This window comes from Camellia sinensis, chromosome 13, assembly GCF_055761805.1.
Source record: "Camellia sinensis isolate YWXY chromosome 13, ASM5576180v1, whole genome shotgun sequence".
NCBI classification, from domain to species: domain Eukaryota; kingdom Viridiplantae; phylum Streptophyta; class Magnoliopsida; order Ericales; family Theaceae; genus Camellia; species Camellia sinensis.
In genome coordinates this window covers 84,155,985-84,177,130 of record NC_138973.1, presented here as the reverse complement: position 1 = coordinate 84,177,130, position 21,146 = coordinate 84,155,985, and the positions used below count along the sequence as shown (strand labels likewise).

The window sequence follows — 21,146 nt, the reverse complement described above, 5'->3', positions numbered from 1 at the left end:
TGCCTTTGATGTCAAGCTGTTAATATAGGTTTCATTTGAGAAGTGAGTTGATTTTTTATTTTTTTGACTTTTTAAATTTTTTTATAAGAAAAAAAATGTAATGATTATGAATTAGATGTAATGTTTTATCTTATTGGGTTAAGAAGCCTATTTTGTTTTTTATGACTATTTTAGCCAAAAAATTCTCAAACCCAACTTTCCAAACATATGCTGGCTTGGTTTGGGAAGTGAGTTGATTTTTTGATTTTTTTAATTATTTTAGTCTGGAGTTAAAAAGTTTAGTTTGAGAAGTATTTTTAACTTTTTTAATTTTTTTATAAAAAAAAATATAATAATTATGAGTTAAATATAATATTTTATCTTATTAAGATTAAAAAATCTATTTTGTTTATTTATTTTTTTTACCTATTTTAGTCCTAAACCCATTTCCCAAACAATGTCAAAATATTTTTGTTAACGTTTGCCAATAGACTCAAACATTGAAAACAGACCGAAGAAAAGTTAATCAAGTTTTGGACAGCAGCTGAGCTGGTACAATAATTTATCATATATCTAAGCTTTTCTTTTTTTTTTAGATTCAAATATATCTAAGCTTTTCATGCCTACATACTCAGCATTCAACTTTTTTAGCTTTTCATGCCTATATTAGTATAGTTAGATGACGATCTATTAATTTAAACGTTAACCTCCTACTCATCATACTTTAAAATGTAATTATAAACTACTAAACTTTCGTTTGAAAAGTGGATTAATTTTTTAACTTTTTGATTTTTTGATTATTTTAGTCTGGGGTTAAAAAGCTTAGTTTGGGAAGGATTTTTTGACTTTTTTGACTTTTTTTGTGAGAGAAAAATGTAATGATTATAGGTTGAATTTGATATTTTGTTTTTTATAACTAAAATAGTCCTTTTTTTTATGACTGTTTTAACCCCTAACCCATTAAAACTAACTTCCCAAACTATGCCTAAAATAATGTGGCTACATATCATTGGACCACATCCAAATCTTACTCTGCACTTAATTTGATCATCAAATTATCAACGTTAACCTCCCACCACTTCACTGTTTTTTAATTGGTTCAAAATTATTATTATTATTTTTTTAAATTCTTTTTCTCACAGGCCTTACGTGAAGGTGGGGTGTTGTGTTGGGTCACCCCATTGGGTCCCAGCACTGTTGCAAAAATAAATGCTTAATGGTCAATCTTCATCCATGTTCCCTTGACAGTCATCCCACCTTCCAGGATGACACATAGAATATTTTGGAAGATAGTTAAAACTTATTAATTTTTAACTTATTTTAAATTACATTATCTTTTTACATTTTTATATATTTTTTTAAAAAATTTAAAAGTAAAAAAAATTAATTTTTAATTAATTTTTCAACACAACTCATATATATATATATATATATGTATGATTTGATTCTTACGTTGCCAGTACTTTGTTTTTGTTTTTGTTTTTGAGTAATCAAAAGTTGAGGCTAAGATAGTTTTAAATACAAAAAAGCCCAAAAGCCATACTAACCCATTGAATTTTTTTTTTTTAAAAATAAAAAAAATATAGCTCTAATATAGCATCAGCCTACACTGTCAACGTGACGGTGTAGAGACAGCCCCATCATTTTCAAAATAAATAACAATTTTGCCCTTTTAAACCTATTTCGGAAAAAGTGAAGTTAGGGATAAATTTGTCATTTCAGTTTCAAATATCATTTCAAATACATTTTTTAATACACAACTCAAATAAAAATTCATTCTATTTTACTAAACACAAAAACTAAAATAGCTAATTAAAATAATCAAAAAATTAAAATTTTTTTAAAATAGCCACTTCCCAAACACCCACAATATATGGCTCCTTGGAAAGAGAGCAACGAACCTTTTGGTTTTGATTTTTATAAACTTTCATTTCTGGATTTTGTTGGCTTCTCACTCCCTCCCTGTAACAGAAAATTAGCTCCTCACTCATTGGTCATAAAAACATATTTTTTATTATCTAAAATAATATATTTATTGGAGCATGAAAGCCCCCTATATCTTGATTTTTGTCATCAGCTATAAATAGTTAAAAAAATAAAAAATGAAAAAAAAATTCTCTCTCTCTCTCTCTCTCTCTCTCTCTCTCTCTCTCTCTCTCTCTCTCTCTCTCTCTCTCTCTCTCTCTCTCATTATAGGAATTATAGGCAAGGTACCAAACTGCTTCAAAATTATAATTAAAAATAGAAAGTGGATGTTTGGAAAGTTATTATTTTAGTAAATTATTTTAGTTTTTGGTTATTTTCGTATGTTAAAATATTTATCTTTGGAAAAAATATTGGATTTTTTTATAATTAGATGTGATGTTTGTAATGAAAAAAATGAAATGATTATGAATTTGATATGATATTTTATCTTATTAACTATTTTAACCTATTTTATTTTTTTATAAATTTTGGGGTTGTTTGGGTTGTTCTAAGTAAGTGCACTTTTTGATTTTTTAGACTAAAAAGTTGAGGAAAAAAAGACGGTTGTTTGGGATAATTTTTTGACTTTCTACGAAAAAATATGTATTAAAAAATTATATAAATTAGTGTATAAGAGAAGCTTGGGCAGAGTAGGCAGTACGATGGGCAGGGTAGTGTATGGGAAAAGCTTGCCTCCTTTTCGGGCATTAAATTGGATAGTGCTGTTTAGCCCGTGGGGGCCCACCACTAGTCCCATTTGGCTAATCGAAACCGTTAATGTATAGAACTCGTTGAGTACTATATACTTGCAAAAAATTACGTTAATCGGATATTGATAGCTATCTGATTGAATTAGTTTTTTGTCAACCGTTAACTACAACGCCATCTATTTTTTATACAAAACTGATTTGATCATATAATTAGCAATATCGGATCAACGTGATTTTTTACAAGCATATATTAATCGACGAGTTTTACACATTGACGGTTCAGATTATCAAAACGGGACCCGTGATGGGCCCCACAGGCCGAACAACACCGTCTTGTTTGTTTCTTCACCTGTTCCCTTTGTACATAAAATTAATTTTTTTATATTTTTTTGATGAATAATGATAACTTTTTAACTTTTTTAAACTATACCAAACCAGTCCTAAATTAATTTAAAATTTCACTTTCCAAATGTCCCCAAAGTGTAGTAACAAATTTGCATCAAACATAGAAGCTTACAATGTGACTTTTATAGGTTGCCCCATCGAGTTGGCAGTAAGTTGAGAATATGGTCTCGTTTGGGAATTCTCCTTTTTAATTAAAAAATCAAAAAGTTATTAAATTAGTTAAAAAATTAATAATTCATATAAAAAAATTAAAGATTCTCTTTTTTCTCTATTTTTTGCACATCTTTTCGTAAAAAGCCAAAAAATCATTACAAACATACTAGTTTTTTTAACTCATATTTTAGCCAAATAATTAAAAAATTACTAAATTAGCTTGTTCCCAAAGGAGGCCTAGATTTCAATAAAAATATATCAAACAAAAAGAAAAATGACTCACCAGTCAAAAAATTTCATATATTAAATTAATTCAAAATAATACAAGTGACATTTTTAAAAGAATTATAAAATATTTGTACTTATTTAACTCTCATGACATATATATATATATATATATATATGAAACAGATCAACCGATATTTTTATTTTACAATTAATAATTTTTAAAGACCAACATCAATAAATCTTAGTTCGAAATTAAAAATAATTCAGCAAATTTCAAAAAATTTATAGTGACCCCTATATTTTAAGCCGTTGATTTTGAATTTTGACCATGTGCAGCAACCTTATCAAACAAGATTGAGATGATATAGAAACACTAAGAAAAATTAAATCAACTAATATTATTAGTACTAATTACCTTAATTTGCTCAGCCTCAGAGCTCTGATGATGGTTTGATCTAAAATACGCATCGGGGCATCTCTCTACTAACTTGTTCCTCCTGCAAAAGGGTAACCAGTGGCTTCCAAACTTAGCAGCTTCCATGAAAGCAAAGAGAGTCATGGCAGAGCCTCCATCGTCCGATACATAGACCGAAAGCTTCTCAGTCGGGTAATCATAAGCCATGACCGATAAGGCCGTGTTCACGACACTCATCGGTGGCTCTTTATACGGATCTGCAGTGCATATAAATATGTCCAAAGCTTGAAAATCATTTTCTTTCATGATTTTCTCAAGATTTTCCGGGAAAACTTGGCGATGGACCGGATTCATGCGAAAAGACTGCTTGGCAGCCCACATGAGCCCTAGAATTACGTCGGAGATTAATAAGGTGATGGGGATGGAGAAGGAGAGTAAGGTGGTGGAGTGGAAGACAGTGATTGCATGGTGATAGAGGAGAGCCAAAATGGCACATGTGTAAACTACCGCGAAAACACGGTTCGGGGCAATGAGAGGGGAGAACCTAAGTGTGTGAAGAAGGGGCTTGGTTTTGACACTCTCCATTTTCTATGGAAAATGGTTTTTCTCACTCACAGGGATGACCTAAGGTTTAGTTTGTTGTAGGGTTGATTCTTTATAGGCCTATATGTGAGCTGTGAAGTGCTTCACACGTGCGAAAGATTATGTAAATATGACATTACTTGTGTGGAGCATATTTTCCTCTGTATAATATGGTCTAGAGCTCAGAAGAAAAAAAAAACCACCAGAAAATTATTTAAAATTTATAATCAAATTTGAAGATTGATTCATGCTATCATCTTTTTGGAAATTTGGTTATTTTAATTAATTTTTTAATTTTTTAAGAAAAGATGTATAAAAAAATAAAGAAAATGATGTGATAACTTGATTTGAATTTTTGGCTATTTTAGCCAAAAAGTCACTCCCCAAACAATCCCTAAATATGAGAGAGCGTTTAGATTTGGTAGGTTCATTTTGAGACCGATCTCAATAATCTAACATGTTCATTTTTTAGGATTCATTTATTAGAATACATTCTTGAAAAAAATCAAGATAATTAAATATCGGTAACTATATATTTGAATATCATTTGCATTACAAAAAATAGATAAATATTTTTGAAATTATATCTGTTGTTCAATTTATTTATTTTTTAAAAATATAATTCAAATATATAACTATCAATATCTGATTATATTAATTTTTTACATAAATATTTTAACTAATAAATTTTAAAAGATAAATGATTTAAATCACTAAGGTTGGCACAAAATGAACTCACAAAGTTTAAATACTCTCTCAAATTAAATAGCTAACTTGAGACAATCTAAACCCTTTAAATATATACCTTAGATTCCATTCTAGGCAATTTTTGATTGCCCTTTCCTTTCGAGTACGATATACAAGCAAGGAAATGGAATTTTATATTATAATTTTATATAAAAATATGTGGCTTTGATGGATTTGGAAATGCTGTTGTACGGCAAAATGAGTCCATTTCAAGGCTCATTTTGATAATTTGAACCTTCCACATTTTAGAATACATCAAGTAGAATATGCCTGCAAAAAATCAAGTTAATTGGATATCGTTTACCTATTTATCTACTCACATTTGCATTTATTCTAAAATATGAACGGTTCAGATTATCAAAATGAACCCCGAAATAGACCCATTTTACTACACAGCCAGCGTCCCCACTTCTGACTTGGAGGGATCTAAATCTTTATTTGACAACTAAAATAACATATCAAAAATGTTTTAGAACTCTAAAATAAGCGCTCTAATGGAGCTCTAGGGGTGGTGAGTCTCAACTGATGTGATGTTTTAGCCTTCTTAAATAAAGATTAAGAGTTGTAAAGAGAGCTCTAGTGATGTGGTAAGGAGTGAGGCCTACATGTGATATGTGTGCCTATGTTTTTATTTTTGTTTTGTTTTGTTTTGTTTTTTTCTCTTTTGCCACATCATTAGAGCTCTTTTTAGAGTTCCAAAATTAGAATTCTCTATCATTGTTAGGCTTTCTTTCTTTCTTTTTTTTATTTTTTTTTATTTTTTATTTTCCATGTCACTAGAGCTGAGTTTATAATCCCAACTCTAGAGCTCTCTATCATCACTGAATAACATATACATAAAAACAATAATAGGCAATGCAAAAAGCTACCGACAAGTTATTTTTTTAATTATATTTTCCCTTGTACTGAATTTTTTTTTTTTTTAAAAAAATTGAGTTTCTAAATTCAGTTCAATAAGACAAATTAAAAAATTTAATTTTTTTTAAATTTCCAGAAAAGACAAAAAAAAAAGAGCAAAAAATAGTAGAGTTTTTAAGCATATTTTGGCTTTTAAATTATTTTCTTTTTGGCTATTTAGATTTGTCTATGTAAAACAAACTGAAAAAATAAAAATTTTGATATAATTTTGAAAAAAAAATCACTAAAACCAAAAAAATTGAAAGAGTAAATGACTTTTTTAGCTAATAAATAAAATTTCCAAACACTCCCACACTAGGTCATTTCCTGTTCTATAAACACATTGTGAGAATTTCAATCGAAACAATTCACTTTCTTTTTATCGTTCCGGCAATCTATTTATAATTTAAAATAATTATATATTTTATATCAAAATGAGTATAATAAAAAAATATATAATATATTAAGATTCAAAAATATTATAAAAAATACCAAACTTCTTAAATTAGATACCTCATAACTCACTCCACAGTGTAGCTACACAAATAACATGAAAAATATATTGGTTGACTGTTCTATGTGTCAATTTAATTGATTTTAGCTGTTTAAAAAAATTATTATAAAAAATATTTAACTATTTTAAATTTTGGTAAGTAAGAAATTCATAGAAAATAATAATCAGATCTATTTTGAGAAGTATGTTAAAAATTTATTTTTTAATTTTTTAATTTTTTTTAAAAATGTATAAAAAAATATAGAACAAATAATTCAAAAAAATTAAAAAAACTAAAAACTCACTTTTAACAAAAAAAAAAAAAAAAAAAAATCTTAATAGAAGTGTGGAGTGGTATATAAATTGTTGACAAAAGACTCCATTATTGATAGGGCTGAGTAAAGAATCCGTGAAATCCGTAATCCGATCCAGTCCAGTCCAATCCGATAGGTTTGGATTGGTTTTTTGAATCCGCGGTTCGGTTCTGGATTGAATAATTAAAAATCCGTAGTTTACGGATTGGTTCCGGATTGAATCCCACGGTTCCGGATTGGAACCGATCCGGACCGTATACAAATAGTCTATATTTTTATTATACATCCTCCCCCATAGTATCTTTTCTTATTCTATGTAAAATCTAAACTCAAACCTAAAACCGTATAATATCTTCTTTTATTACTTTTATTTGTTAGTTTTAAGTTTTAATTTGCAATGGTCTAAATACTTATGGTAAAACCAGTTTTCTTATGATTGTTTAAATTCTAGAACAGTATGTCGTTATTATAGAAAAACATGTTGCTATTATGGAACTAATATAGCGCTATGTTTATATTTTTATGAAATTCAAGTGTTATATATATATTTTTGTTATTTAATTATGTGAATCCGTAGTCCTAAACCGATCCAATCCGTATTTAAATGGATTGGTTCGGATTGGTTCCATGATTTAAACGGATTAGATTGGTTCCAATTTTTTAAGAACCGTAAATAATGGATTGATCCTAGTTTTACCCCAATCCAATCCAATCCGGACCATGCTGACCCCTAATTATTGATGGCACGTAGTTTCAAGAGCCACTCAAATATACTAATAAGGACAAAATGGCATGTGGCCAGCTGGTGTTCGTAAACTTTTGCAGTGTCTTCTGGGTCATGGTATGGAGCAATTTGAAAATTTGCTAAAAATTAGGCTCCGTCTACTCAGACTTTCTAACTAAGATTTCAGAATATGAATTATATTTTAAATTTATATATTTTAAAATTATGATTTAAATATAAAAAATTTATTTAATTATGATTTTTTAATAGAGTATTGAATTAAGTTTTAAAAGTTTAATTTAACATGTGAATTAAGAAAATTTGTTTGATTATAAATTTTGAAAAGAGTTTTTAAAACTTAATTAAAATTATTATAACTCATAACAAAACACACTACATTCACACTATTGAAAAATCTGATAAGCACTTATAATCAAACTCTTTTTAAAATTCAATTAAAAGAATTTATTATTAACAAAAAATAACATTAATCAAATTTTTAATTGAAAATACTACAAAGAAAATAATTTTTTTCAAAATAAATATTCAAAAAATTTAAATCATAAATATTTAAATAATGTAAATAATCTAAAAAATTTAATAGGTAAAAAATTAAAATAAATATTCAAAAAATTTAAATCGTAAAAATTTAAATAATTTAAATATTCAAAAAATTTAAATAATTTTAAATTTTAAATTTAAAAACAACTCTACACTCAAATCATAACCAAACATATAAAACAAAACTCAATGAAGAAATTATTTTTAAAACTCATAACCAAAAACATAACTCAAAACTCTATGCTATTTTCACAACTCTACACTCAAATCGTAACCAAATACATAACAAAAAATTTAAAATATTTAAAAATATTTTTATAAAATAGAGTTTGAATTTATTTTTATAAAATATTTTAAAATTTTAAAAATTAAAATTGTAATATTTAAAAATTAAAATATTTTAAAATATTCAAAAAATTTAAAAATTTAAAAAATGTAACATACTTAAATATTAAAATATTTAAAATCTTAACAAAATTAAAATATTTTTAAAATATTTAAAAAATTAAAAATATTGATTTGAATTAAGTTTTGAAAAGAGTTTGAACTATGTATTTGGTTATGAGTTTTGAAAAGTAATGATTATGTTTTGAATTGAGTTTTGAGAAATGAATGTAAAATTATGATTTGAAAGCTCAAAACAAACACCACATTCAAATCAATGGGTGAAACTATAATTTGAGAGGCTTACCAAACGGAGCCTTAATTTTTTTAGTTTTTTTTTTTTATCAAATTTTCTTTAAAAAGTAACAAAAAAAAGTCATAAAAAAAGTCAATTTTTTGCCAAAAAAAGTCATCAAAAAAGTCAAAAAATTAATTTTTTACCAACTTCTCAAAACACCATATTTATTGATAGGAATAACAAACCGTTAATCAAGAATGAGGGTAGGAACTCTACCTTAACCATTATAAATTTATCTTTGCAATGAAAATGTGTGGTTGATATTGAATTTTTATATTATAAAATTTATATATAAGATAAATTTAAATTATTTAATAATAATTTTATATAATTTTTAAATAATCAAATATAAATTTATAATATTACTGGCCAAAAAGCCGTGTTAAAAAGTTCCATATCATCAAAGAATTATTAATAATTAAAAAATATAATAGAAGATGAATGTTTATGATTGATTAAGGACATGATTAGGACCAATCAATAATTTTTTCAGCCACCATAGTTGAATCTATGGTTGGTTCATTACAAAAAATTTGACTTTTTGCGACGGTAAATTGTCGTCGCAAATACTCAAAACACCATCTTATAAAATTTTTTGGGACGACAATTGACATTTAGCGACATCAAAAGGAGGGTCATAACAAAGGATGTTGCTACAAGGTTTTTGCCACGGCAAAGTGCCGTTGCTTTTTTTTTACGACGGTAAGTTGCCTTTTTTGCGACGAAATTATGTTGTTGGCAATAATATGTAAAAATCTGAGATGTTTTGAGACGGCACTGTGTTGCCGTCGCTAAAAGTGGTATTTGTGACGACAAAAAATGCAGTTGCTAAAAGTCACTACAACAAAAAACACATTTGACGACCCACAAATTTCGTCGCCAAAAGTACAAATTTCGTCGCCAAAAGAATCGGCGACAAAATATACAACTTGTCGCCAAAGCCTTGTCATTAAAAGTAAAGGCGACGAAATCAGAAATTATCACCGTATCTAGACATTTAGCGACAAGCAAAATTGGTCGCCAAAAATCATATATTTTGTCGCTATAAAATTACAATTTGTTGCTAAAAGGTTAAAATTTGGATAGGCTATGTACTTTTAGCGACAAATAAATGCGTCGCCAAAAGTACTATTTAACGACAAAATTAATTTGGTTGCTAAAAATCACGTTTTTAGCGACGAGTAAGTTTTGGTTCCTAAATGTTCCTGGAATAACCACTAACTTTTAGCGACAAAAACAATATGTTGTCGCCAAATATATTAACAACGACAAAAACACCACCTGTTACTAAAAATTCACTATACAAATTTTGATTTTAATAATTTTCCTGTTCAAAATAATCCAAAACACTTATTTTCCTGTGCACAATATATACACAAATGTAATGTAAATAATAATACACCTGTGCAAGACATTCATACTAATTCAAAATTAATAGCTATGAAAAATCCCAATAAACATAATTACAATTCTCTGACAATCTAAAACATGCATACTAAAGTACTTACAAACTACTAATATCAAACCCATAAATACATTACCAAATCCTATGTCAAAATATTTTCAAAATTACAACCAAATATTTTGATGTTAAACATCTAACCAACAAGTCATTTACTAAAATCCTATGTCAAAATATTTGTAAAAACACAACACCAAATATTTTGATGCTAAACATTTAATCCATAAATCATTTACCAAAATCCTATGTCAAAATATTTCCAAAAACACAAAATCAAATCTTCTGATGCAGCCCAAACTATTTTCCACCATTGCCAATCTGTCACATGAAAAAAGAAAAAACAATATTAGATTGACAAAAAAAAAAAAAAAAAAAAACAACTCGATATGAACTTCACAATTTTGATTTTAATTTTGTAACGGGAAGTCAAATCGGGTGCTGTTTGCTCATACAACTCTATTTAGGCTTGAACAAGCTACCCGTGCCAAGTTTCGGTAGTTTCAGTGGTCATTTTGCAATTTTGGCCCCCGAACGGGCCTTTTAAGTCTTGTGTTTTACATTTTTTCTTCTAATTTTCTAACCGGAAATCCAATCGAGGTCCCATTTGTTCCTACAAGTCTATTTAGGTTTGAACAAGCTGTCTGTGCCAAGTTTTGGTGGTTTCGGTTGTCATTTCACAATTTCGGCTCCTGAATGAGCCTTTTAAGTTTTGTGTATTACAAATTTTCCTTCTAATTTTCTAACCGAAGATCCAATAGAGGTCCCGTTTGTTCCTACAAGTCTATTTAGGCTTGAAAAGGCTATCCGTGCCAAGTTTCGGTGGTTTCGGTGGTCATTTTGAAATTTCGGCCCCCGAACGGGCCTTTTAAGTCTTGTGTTTTACATTTTTCCTTCTAATTTTTTAACCGAAAATCCAATCGATGTCCCGTTTGTTCCTACAAGTCTATTTAGGCTTGAACAAGCTATCCGTGCCAAGTTTCGGTGGTTTCGGTGGTCATTTCGCAATTCCAGCCCCCGAACGGGCCTTTTAAGTCTTGTGTTTTACAATTTTCCTTCTAACTTTCCAACCAGAGATCCAATTGAGGTCCCGTTTGTTCCTACAAGTCTACTTAGGCTTGAACAAGCTGTCTGTGCCAAGTTTCGGTGGTTTCGGTAGTCATTTCGAAATTTCGGCCCCCAAACGGGCTTTTTAAGTCTTGTGTTTTACATTTTTCCTTCTAATTTTTTAACCGAAAATCCAATCGAGGTCCCGTTTGTTCCTACAAGTCTATTTAGGCTTGAAAAATCCATCCATGCCAAGTTTTGGTGGTTCCGGTAGTCATTTCGCAATTTCGGCCCCCGAACGGGCCTTTTAAGTCTTATGTTTTACAATTTTCCTTCTAATTTTCTAACCGGAGATCCAATCGAGGTCCCGTTTGTTTCTACAAGTCTATTTAGGCTTGAACAAGCTGTCCGTGCCAAGTTTTGGTGGTTTCAGTGGTCTTTTCACAATTTCGGCCCTCGAACGGGCCTTTTAAGTCTTGTATTTTACAATTTTCCTTCTAATTTTCTAACCGGAGATCCAATCGAGATCCCGTTTGTTCCTACAATTCTATTTAGGCTTGAACAAGCTGTCCGTGCCAAGTTTCGGTGGTTTCGGTGGTCATTTCACAATTTCGGCCCCCGAACGAGCCTTTTAAGTCTTGTATTTTACAATTTTCCTTCTAATTTTCTAACCGGAGATCCAATAGAGGTCCCGTTTTTTCCTACAAGTCTATTTAGGCTTAAACAAGCTGTCCGTGCCAAGTTTCGGTAGTTTCGGTGGTCATTTCGCAATTTTGGCCCCCTAACGGGCCTTTTAAGTCTTGTGTTTTACAATTTTCCTTCTAATTTTCTAACTGGAGATCCAATCAAGGTCCCGTTTGTTCAACACAACCAGACATATTAAATGAAATGCTTGTAGTGATTTGAAAAGTAAATTATGAAAAATATACTTACAAAAGTGTTTGTCAATAAGATTCCTATGATGAATAATCTAATTTGTTCTTGCTGGACCTTGGACAAATTCTTCAATGACTCTAGTTCTTTTTGTAGGCTTGAAACCACCTCAGTATGTGCTTGTGCAGTAACAGAAGATCTGGATGATGATGGTTTTGGACAAACTCCAAAGCCTTTTAAGTATCCCGATTTCTTTCCAAGAATCTCGATCGACAGCTGCTCCTGAGTTAAAGGTATTGCCCCAGGCTCTAAAGACTCTTCATGTCGCTTTTTCAAAGCTTCCTATCAATTTGTAAACAACTTCAAAAGAAACAATAAAAACAACTTTTTAAATGAGATCGTTATTATTCATGTAGTAAATATAATACACAATGTTAAGAAACAAGACTTACTTGCAAGAGAAACATGTCTCTAGGCATTATTGCATCTTCAGGATAATGGCCAACACCTTCCAACTTAATGACCTCCAATAACTAATGGTTGTATGGTATCAAACCATCTAGAGGCTCCTGATCATATAGACATGGGAATAGTGATAACCTATTTCCAGCAGTTGAACTTAACTTTAACCAAGCTAGATATCAAGTCTAACCAAGCTAGTTCATTAGTTTAATCCCTTATTCATTTCTTTTTCCAGAAGGTATCATCTATATACTATTATATTTTTACTAATGCAAATTATTATTATTTTTGTTTAATGACTAGGAATCCCTCCATGGCCGGGCCCTTTGGACCCACCCCTACAGGGTAAAATGTGGGATGTACGCCAACGCCCTACAAGTGTACATTGGGCAAAGCCAAGGAGGTTCGAACTTCGGCGCCTAGTGTTTCTGGTACAAAATACACTACCAGTGCTGAATTTGTTCTGCACAATTCCTTGTTGGCTTTAAAGTTTAAACTACCTGCCAACTTTTCTCTTTGGGTTGGTATCTCAAGGGGGCATGGGCAGTTTTACAACTGAATGGAAGCTAAATCAACTGATTGGTAAACTAATCAAACTCATAGTAATGAAAACAAACATCTATGCTGTGTTTGAGCTATGCACATTTTGGCTAATTGACAAAGAGGCAGAATCAGCCTCATACAAGCTGAGCCCCAGCATACACACCAAAAACAAAAGCTGCATAACAAGTCGACAGCATTTGTCATCCTGGGATAATTTAACAATCTATGCATAAGAAACATAATCAACGAATGAAGTACTCCACAATTTTTTTAATAATGTTTTCCCAGGGACTATTCAGATAAATAAAACACTTCCAGTATGCTAACCTGCAAAAGCATTGACGCTTTTGCACACAAGACTGCATTGCTGACGGCTGGAAATCCATTAGAAAAGGTCAGATTTAAGCCCATCAATTTGTCAAGTGAAGAGTTAACAAGGATGCTAACATCATCCTTGCCATCATTTTCCATCATAGACCACCCCTCATCAGTAAAACCATTAAGAGCCTCATTGAAACCCCTGCCAGAGAAAATAAAAATAAAAATAAAAATCTATCAAGCTCTGGACAGCAGAGAAAACTATCATATTCAATAGATGGTGGTAAAGCAGTAATATATCAACCTGCTCAACCTCTGGCTAAGTGCTCGTAGAACTGCAGGCCTTCTGCTCCAGTTGGTGACATTAGACTGAGAAACCTCCTGAGCTATCTGCCTCAATTGGCATAGAGCCTGTGAGAAATCAAGGAAAGTCAACAAGGAAACCTCCTTATTCACATTTTTTGATGTGAATAATTAGCCATTTCAACAAATTATAAAGGCTAGCCAACTTATTTATACAATGAGAAGAAAAAAGCTTTATATATAGATAGCATTGGCTTATTTGTTATGTGTATATTAGTATATATATATATTATTAGGGAGTGATCAAAAAAGCCGAGAATCCAGTACAAAAATTCAAATTCTTGTTCACATCCACAACCCAGAAAATATGAAAACAGAAAGCAATGAAAATGACTCTAATTAGTCACATAGTCAAAGAAATTGCTCATACAAATTCTAGTAAACATTATGCAATATAAAGAGCTGTCTGCAATTATTTTCCATAAATTGTTTTGTCATAACCTAACAGCTACTACAAGTCCTTCAAGATTAAACCAGGTAAATTTTATCCAAGGGAATAAAGATAACAAAAGACTTCTATCTGACCTCAATAAAGTTGAGAATGGCACTAATATCAGCTCCATTTGAATCTTGCATGGCTGTAAGTGCTTCAAAGATCATTGCAACTACAGGGAGTTTGGGAATGCCACCACTTTGTAATGAGTTTATTAATTTTAACTAAACTGCTCATACTGTTGCATTAACTATTACATTCAGGGGTTTCACATCCCCAAGTGTCACATTTGAATCTAATGGAAGTCTTATGGCAATGTGATTGGTGATAAGGTTCATATACTAAGATTCAAATTCTGAAACCAATGAAGCCTAAAGAAAAGATAAATAAAACTGAAAGCAAATACTATGATGCCATCTTTTGGACAAAAAAGGATTTCAATTTCATGGGGCCTAAAGCCTCTATCGTAGGTTTGTAAATCCTAGTTTGCTTAGCCACTACCAGCAGGTTTTTACATAAAGGTGTTCTAAATCTGAATGTCAACCATATTTGTGTAACTACCAGCAGGTTTAGGAGGTCAGATCAACAAGACAATTGAAGGACACAAGGGCTACATGGCTGCAGACATATCCATAACATGGGCAGCTGGCTAAAGCATTACAAGTCAAGGTAGAGCTGCAGCCATGCCCACAGCTCAGAACAACAGAGCAGCTGCAGCAGTTGTAGCCACAGCTCAGTCCAACAGAGCAATTACATCAGATTGCAAATACATTCAAGTTCTTCTCTGATTTTCTTTAATTTTAACATGAGGACCAAGTGTAAAGCAACAGTCAGCAATCTTTCAATTGAATTGAATGAAATCACAAGCTTTAATAACATACGGCTTTAACCAATGAAACCAAAAAGGAAAATAGTAAGTAAAACTTATTATAGGAAAATGCAGATCAGTTTAAGCATTCTTAAGGAGAACTATGTCCATGTGCATTTGTTTTTACATAAAGGTGCCTATGTGTGTCTCAAGGTGAACTTTCTGCATGTGTGCAAAACTAGAAATTATACCTTCTACAAGCTATCACCACTACCAAATGAAGATTTCAAAGGAGAACTTCTTCGAGTGTATGTTCGGGGACTATTAGCTTCAGATGGAATACCATCACTCCTTGATTCCGTTCTCCACTTCCGTTGATGACCATGCGAAATTAATGCTTTTAAACCAATAAACCATTGCTCAGCTTCATCTTTATCTTTACAAATCTAGAATGAAAGTCATTTACCAAATTACAAATAGAGTAAAATATATATCTATTTGGAAACTACTCTAAAATAACAGAAGAGAATTGGTATTTTAGGAAGATCATTGCAGCAACTGAAAATTAAGAAGGAAATGGATATGTCAAATGAGATGCTTACCAAATCTAGTGACCTGTCGTTCTACATAAGAGAGGACTGGTACTCCTTCTCAGGCCGTGGATACCTTTGAAAGATCGGCTGAAAAATGTTACACGATGAAATAATATTTTAGGGCCTTCATTTAGTCAGTCCATATCAAGAAGAATTTATGTTCTATTAGAAGTGCTGAAACTAAGTCTACAAAAACTAGCTGGCAATACAAGGGCAAAATGGTCAGTCAAGAACACAAAAATTCTAACAAAATTCACCATCTCCAGGCCTGTTGCTTCCATCAACACCACAACAGAGGTACTAGATTAAAAGACATCAATGAAACTAGTAGCAACAAAACAAACAGAAGGATTCAGAACTCAAGAAGCTCAAAATCAAAAAATAGATAATAGTGAATGTTTTCTCTTTCCTTCTTCCTTTTGAGACACAAAAGAAAAACCAGTAAAGGTTTTTGGAACAAGAATACGATGACAGGTACAAGCAATGTCCGTTACCTCAAGGGACTAATTCTTATTGCTAAGAATTCTCAGTATGATCATTGAATGCTTAATTTGTTGCAGAAAGCTAACAAAATCATAACTGAAGTGACTTCTATTAGTTTCATTAATTGAAGTGAAAAAATGCAGTTTTTAAAATGTCATTTCCTTTATGAAATATTTTCCAGATTTTCAATCCAGAACTGAATTGACAGATCTAGTGGATGAAACTAATAGAGGAATTAACACTAAAATAGAAATCTGGAAAGAACAAAAATGCATTTGACAAGGAAAAATCAATTAGGGCACATAAATTGCAATTTATAGGGCAAAGAGAGAGAAGAACCCCTGCTGCGAATTTGTCAATAGAAAAAAGAAGCTAAAATTGTTGAGGGAAAAACAATGAACCATAACCATAATTACCTAACTTGACTATAACTGTCTAACTAAACAATATAGTTAACCTTTAACAAACTAACAACTAATTTGCAACTTGCTTTGCAATTCACATGTTCTTGAAATGAGAGAGACTTCCGCTGATGAGAGAGGGTTGTAGCTGATGCTGCAGCTACTGTAGCATTAGCAGCTCTGTCTGTTCTGAGCTGCAGCCTTGGCTATGGCTGCTAGCTGCTGAGGTGTGGCCTTGGTTGCTGGATTGTGGCCTTAACTGCTCTGCCTTATCACTGTAGCCTTGGCTGCAGCTGTCTAGTTTTCACTGCCTTGACTGCCGTGGCCTTGGCTGCAGCTGGCTGCTGTGGCTGATCTGTATCACACATAAGGATACCAAATAGCCATTCTCACTTTAATGAGATCACACAGCCACCCTAACCTTCACTACTTCACCCAAAAATGAGTTAGCCCATAAAACCACCCTAACCTTCACTACTTCACCTAACTCAACACAAGAAGGCTGCCCATTATTAAATACACAGTCATTCCTGAGTTTCCATCTCCTCTCTTCTCTCCCCAAAAACCTTCATTCAATGTTCCTAAATTGGAGACCATTGTTGAAGAAGGATCCAACAAGTTTGACCTTGATGTATCTTCTTCATGTGGTTCTTTCTATTGTTTCCTACATATTGATAGACAAATACATCATTGCTTGAATTGTAGTCCTTTTCACACATATCATATCCCTCCTTTGATGGACGAAGAACCCCTTTGTTGTTCTGCCTCAAAGCAATCCTAACCGTTTGATCATTTGATGACCTGAAGACATGATCTAATTGCTATGAATATTTCGGGACAACAAGACAGATGAGGTGAGATATGTCTGTCTATGAATTTGGTTGAGATTGTACCGCCCTTTCAAATCTCTCCAAAGACATTCATTCTATAAAAACAGACACATTTCTTGAGGAAAAGATCTAACTAGTTTGATGTTGCGCACATTATGTTTATGTGATCCCGTGTTTCTATCTTTTCTCTGTATAGCTAAATAGATATGTTCTTAATTGATGTCAACATGATTGTAAAAGGGATAAGAGAGATGTGAGCTGCAAGAAAATTAGATATGGAGAAGTGTACTAACAGATTATATGCCCCCACAAGGGTTAGGTGTTTCTAAAGATAGCATCATAAAAATAAAAATAAAAAATCCCATTCTATTCATAATATATATAGAAATAAAAGAACTCCAGTTTTAATAAAGTAGCATACAATTAATCATAAACACGATTAAACTAGAATAAGGCTGCAAAGATAAAATCAAAAACCTCTTGAGAGACGGGAAAGCTTAACAGCTTCTTTAGGCGCAAAAAATATTTTACACAAAATCAAGTTGTCAATGGAGTCTAAAATGCAATATGAAGCAAGGGATGATATCAACAAAGCTCACGTTTTCTTTCCTCCCATCAGCAAAACAAGATTAAGACAGTCAATATGTACGCAAATAGCATTCTATTGAAAAGCAATCCAAGCAAAGTCGAAAAGCACAAATTAGAGATGCTGGTTATCAAAGAAATATCACCCTAACACGCAACAAAAACAACCCAACTCCATAAGTTTTCAACCGTCCAAGAACCATTTACTCCATAATCTCTGAAGAAGCCTACAAAAAATGCAGCCATAATTAACAACATTACTTCATTCATTTATACGAGTAAATTTCCTTGCACCTTGAAGAAAAAAAATTAGTATGTCTCTTTAATTAGGTTTGAGGGGATTGCTAAAATAAATTATCTTCATAGTTAAAAGTAACTTTTTCCGAGCAAATTTTTTTCAACAAAATAGAGTGTCAACTTGCCTATTTGCTACAAAGAGAAACCAAGAGGGCCAAGATATTGTGGGGGCATCGGCATGGATTCTCCTGTCATTGTGTGGTGTGTTGTCATCTATGAAAAGAGCAGTTTGAAGTCAAGTCAATGTTTCTTTTCCATTACTTCGGTGCATTCTCTAACAAAACAACATCCTGTTCTGTAGGATTTTGTTTTCCTTTCAAGATTCAATGATTGATTATAAACAAAATATGATTTAATAATTTCCACAACTAAAAAAAATACATGACAATGTGCATATAGTGCATCCAAGTTAGAAATGTTTCAACATAATTCTGCTAGCTCAATAAGCAAATTCATCCAATTGTAAATTAAAATATCTAAATAAGCATAATTTTCAATAGTAAATACTTACCAAATCATCATAATTAGGCCCAAAAAATAATTTTTTTATAGGAATCAGGCCGTCAATTTTCACCAAATCAACACCACCAAGTTCACATACTACTTCAATCTCTTAGTCATATCCTATAATCAAGTAACACACAAGTAGAACTCAGAATTTGCACGATCAATGCAAAAACGTATGCACAGCAGTAGATATATAAACAATAAATGCACAGGTCACCAGTATAATCAACGCTGCAATAGCACGAACCGTCAATTTGCTGCCACAAGACAGAGTGGAACATATACCTTGTTTGCTGTGCTCTATAAAGGAACATATCCTATGTCTGATAGACAAAAGAAAAGCTAAGACAAACAGCATTTTCTAGTAAAATAAATTATGAATGGAAAAGAAAATTAAGGTAGGTTCTTTGAGAAGCAGATTAGCCAGTGATTAATGAAGAACACTACAGCAAACATCAATTGTGGGGAAAAAAACTAATTACAAAATATTATTATGAACAATATAAAGCATACCTGCAAGAGGGCAGTGATAGTACCAAAGTGTTCGACAACAGTGGATCCAAATCTTGAAATAATTCTCTCTTCTAAACATATAAACAAAGACAAACACAAGGCATGAGTAACAAGGCATAGTACAAAACAATTCTCTCTTCTTTCTAAATTTTTTCCCCTTCTTGGTAAAGTACAAGAGGAAGGGGAAAAGTTGACACAGTAAATGAGCTTTAGCTCCAATTTTAGAACCTGGTTCGAACCTTTAATCCAATTCTTAATCAAAACCCTCAAGCCTTGAATTCGGATACCCTGAATTGGTGTGAATTTGAAACTAAGATTTCATTGACTAAAAAGAAAAATTAACTTAATCAAATCAACAAATTGTCACAGTATTTGACCAAAATTTCGACCAATGAACCAGTGGATAACCCAATATGTGTGAGAATGAGGAAACATATCAAAAGGATCATTATCAAAGGTCAAAAAAAAACTTGATGTAGCACCAAAAGATCAGAAGAGAAAGAAACTATGGAATCAAATCCCAAATTAATATACCAATATTCAAAATCATATCCTAGTCCAATAAAACCCATTATATAATGCTACCAATGCCTTTTCGATCCCCTTAAGTAATAGAAAAAACATGAGAAAAAGAAATTAGGAGAGGGTCATACCCTTTCCAGTTTGATGCCAATAAAGCCCCAAATTCCCCTGTTTAATGTCAAATAGTGAGCAAAATGAAGAAAATAATTAGCCCCAAATCGATGGAGACATAGAGAGGAAGACAGAGACACACACACACACACACACACACACACAGAGAAAGAGAGAGAGGGTGAAATCCACGCCTAACAAACCCACGGCCACGCCCCTCCCTGCCTCATCTATGCCAAGCACCTCTACCGTTCTCGCCATTCGCTACCTAGCTCATGCTTGACAATCGTTTGGGTATGCTATTTGGACTCTTGAAGTCTACTATTTGGATGTTGAATGAGAAGAGAAGAGAATAGATGAGTGCGTACCGTTGATTGCCACCGCTGCCGAATCAGTTTCGCCGTACCGTCGAAGTGTGCACAGAGAGAGAGATTAAAACCCTACCCTTCCCTTCCATTCCCTTTTGAATCCTCTATTTTCTGCCTCTCTTCTCGTTTTCCTCTGAATACAATGAGATGAGGCTTGGGTGTGTTTATTCAGTAAAAGGGTCGGTCCAGACTTTAAAAGAAAAAAAAAATTGAAAAATGCAAAACGACGTAGTTTCGTTTGCTAATTTATTGGCGACAAAAATTCTTCTGTCGCCATAAGTACCGTTCATCTTTTCCGCGACTATTTCATTTCCGTCGCCAAAACTTTACAATCGGCGACCAAAATTTCGTCGCTATATGTTCATTTGGTCGCGAAAATATTTTTGGCGCTCCCGCCTAAAAAATTAAGTTGGCGCCAAACTTTTTGGCGACTAAAAATATTAACTCGTCGCCAATAGTGTACTTTTGGCGACAAACAATTATATTGTCGCCGATTATGTAAAATTGGCGACTAATTTCAGTTTGGTTGCTAAAAAGCGTCGCCAAAGATGTTTTTTGTTGTAGTGAGTGTTATTTGCGATTGGGGTACTTGTCATCACTAAAAGTTATTGAGACAACAGATATTATTTTCGACGGCAAACAAGACTGTCGCGAAAGGTTTTTTCCAACTATTGGCAATAGCTTTTGCGACGGCAATGTTGACATCGCAAAAAAAAAAAAAAACTGGTTCTTATGTTTTTTTGAGACGGTGTGGTGCCGTCTAAAAAAAAAAAAA

General features: G+C 32.0%; 1 protein-coding gene and 1 long non-coding RNA gene across 6 annotated transcripts in view; both read right to left on the bottom strand.

The window, feature by feature from the left end:
• LOC114256731 (cellulose synthase-like protein G3) overlaps positions 1–4,653 on the bottom strand; it is a 29,516-nt gene extending 24,863 nt beyond the window's left edge. Inside the window, exon 1 of the mRNA XM_082902700.1 lies at positions 3,856–4,653. Coding sequence (XP_082758826.1) covers positions 3,856–4,440 — 585 coding nt within the window. The 5' untranslated portion in view covers positions 4,441–4,653. The remainder of the gene's footprint in view (positions 1–3,855) is intronic.
• Positions 4,654–10,304: 5,651 nt separating this feature from the next.
• On the bottom strand, positions 10,305–20,094 carry LOC114276498 (uncharacterized). Of its 5 annotated transcripts, XR_014349173.1 has the most exons (12): positions 20,024–20,086; positions 19,371–19,441; positions 19,143–19,180; positions 18,862–18,974; positions 18,200–18,280; positions 15,764–15,841; positions 15,413–15,607; positions 13,862–13,968; positions 13,567–13,759; positions 12,687–12,803; positions 12,295–12,594; positions 10,305–10,635 (listed from the first exon to the last, which is right to left on the bottom strand). It is a non-coding gene; the product is annotated as an uncharacterized LOC114276498 (long non-coding RNA). The 5 variants fall into 5 exon arrangements; XR_014349172.1 differs by having other exon boundaries at positions 19,371–20,094; XR_014349175.1 differs by lacking the exon at positions 18,200–18,280 and having other exon boundaries at positions 19,371–20,094.
• Positions 20,095–21,146: the final 1,052 nt, after the last annotated feature.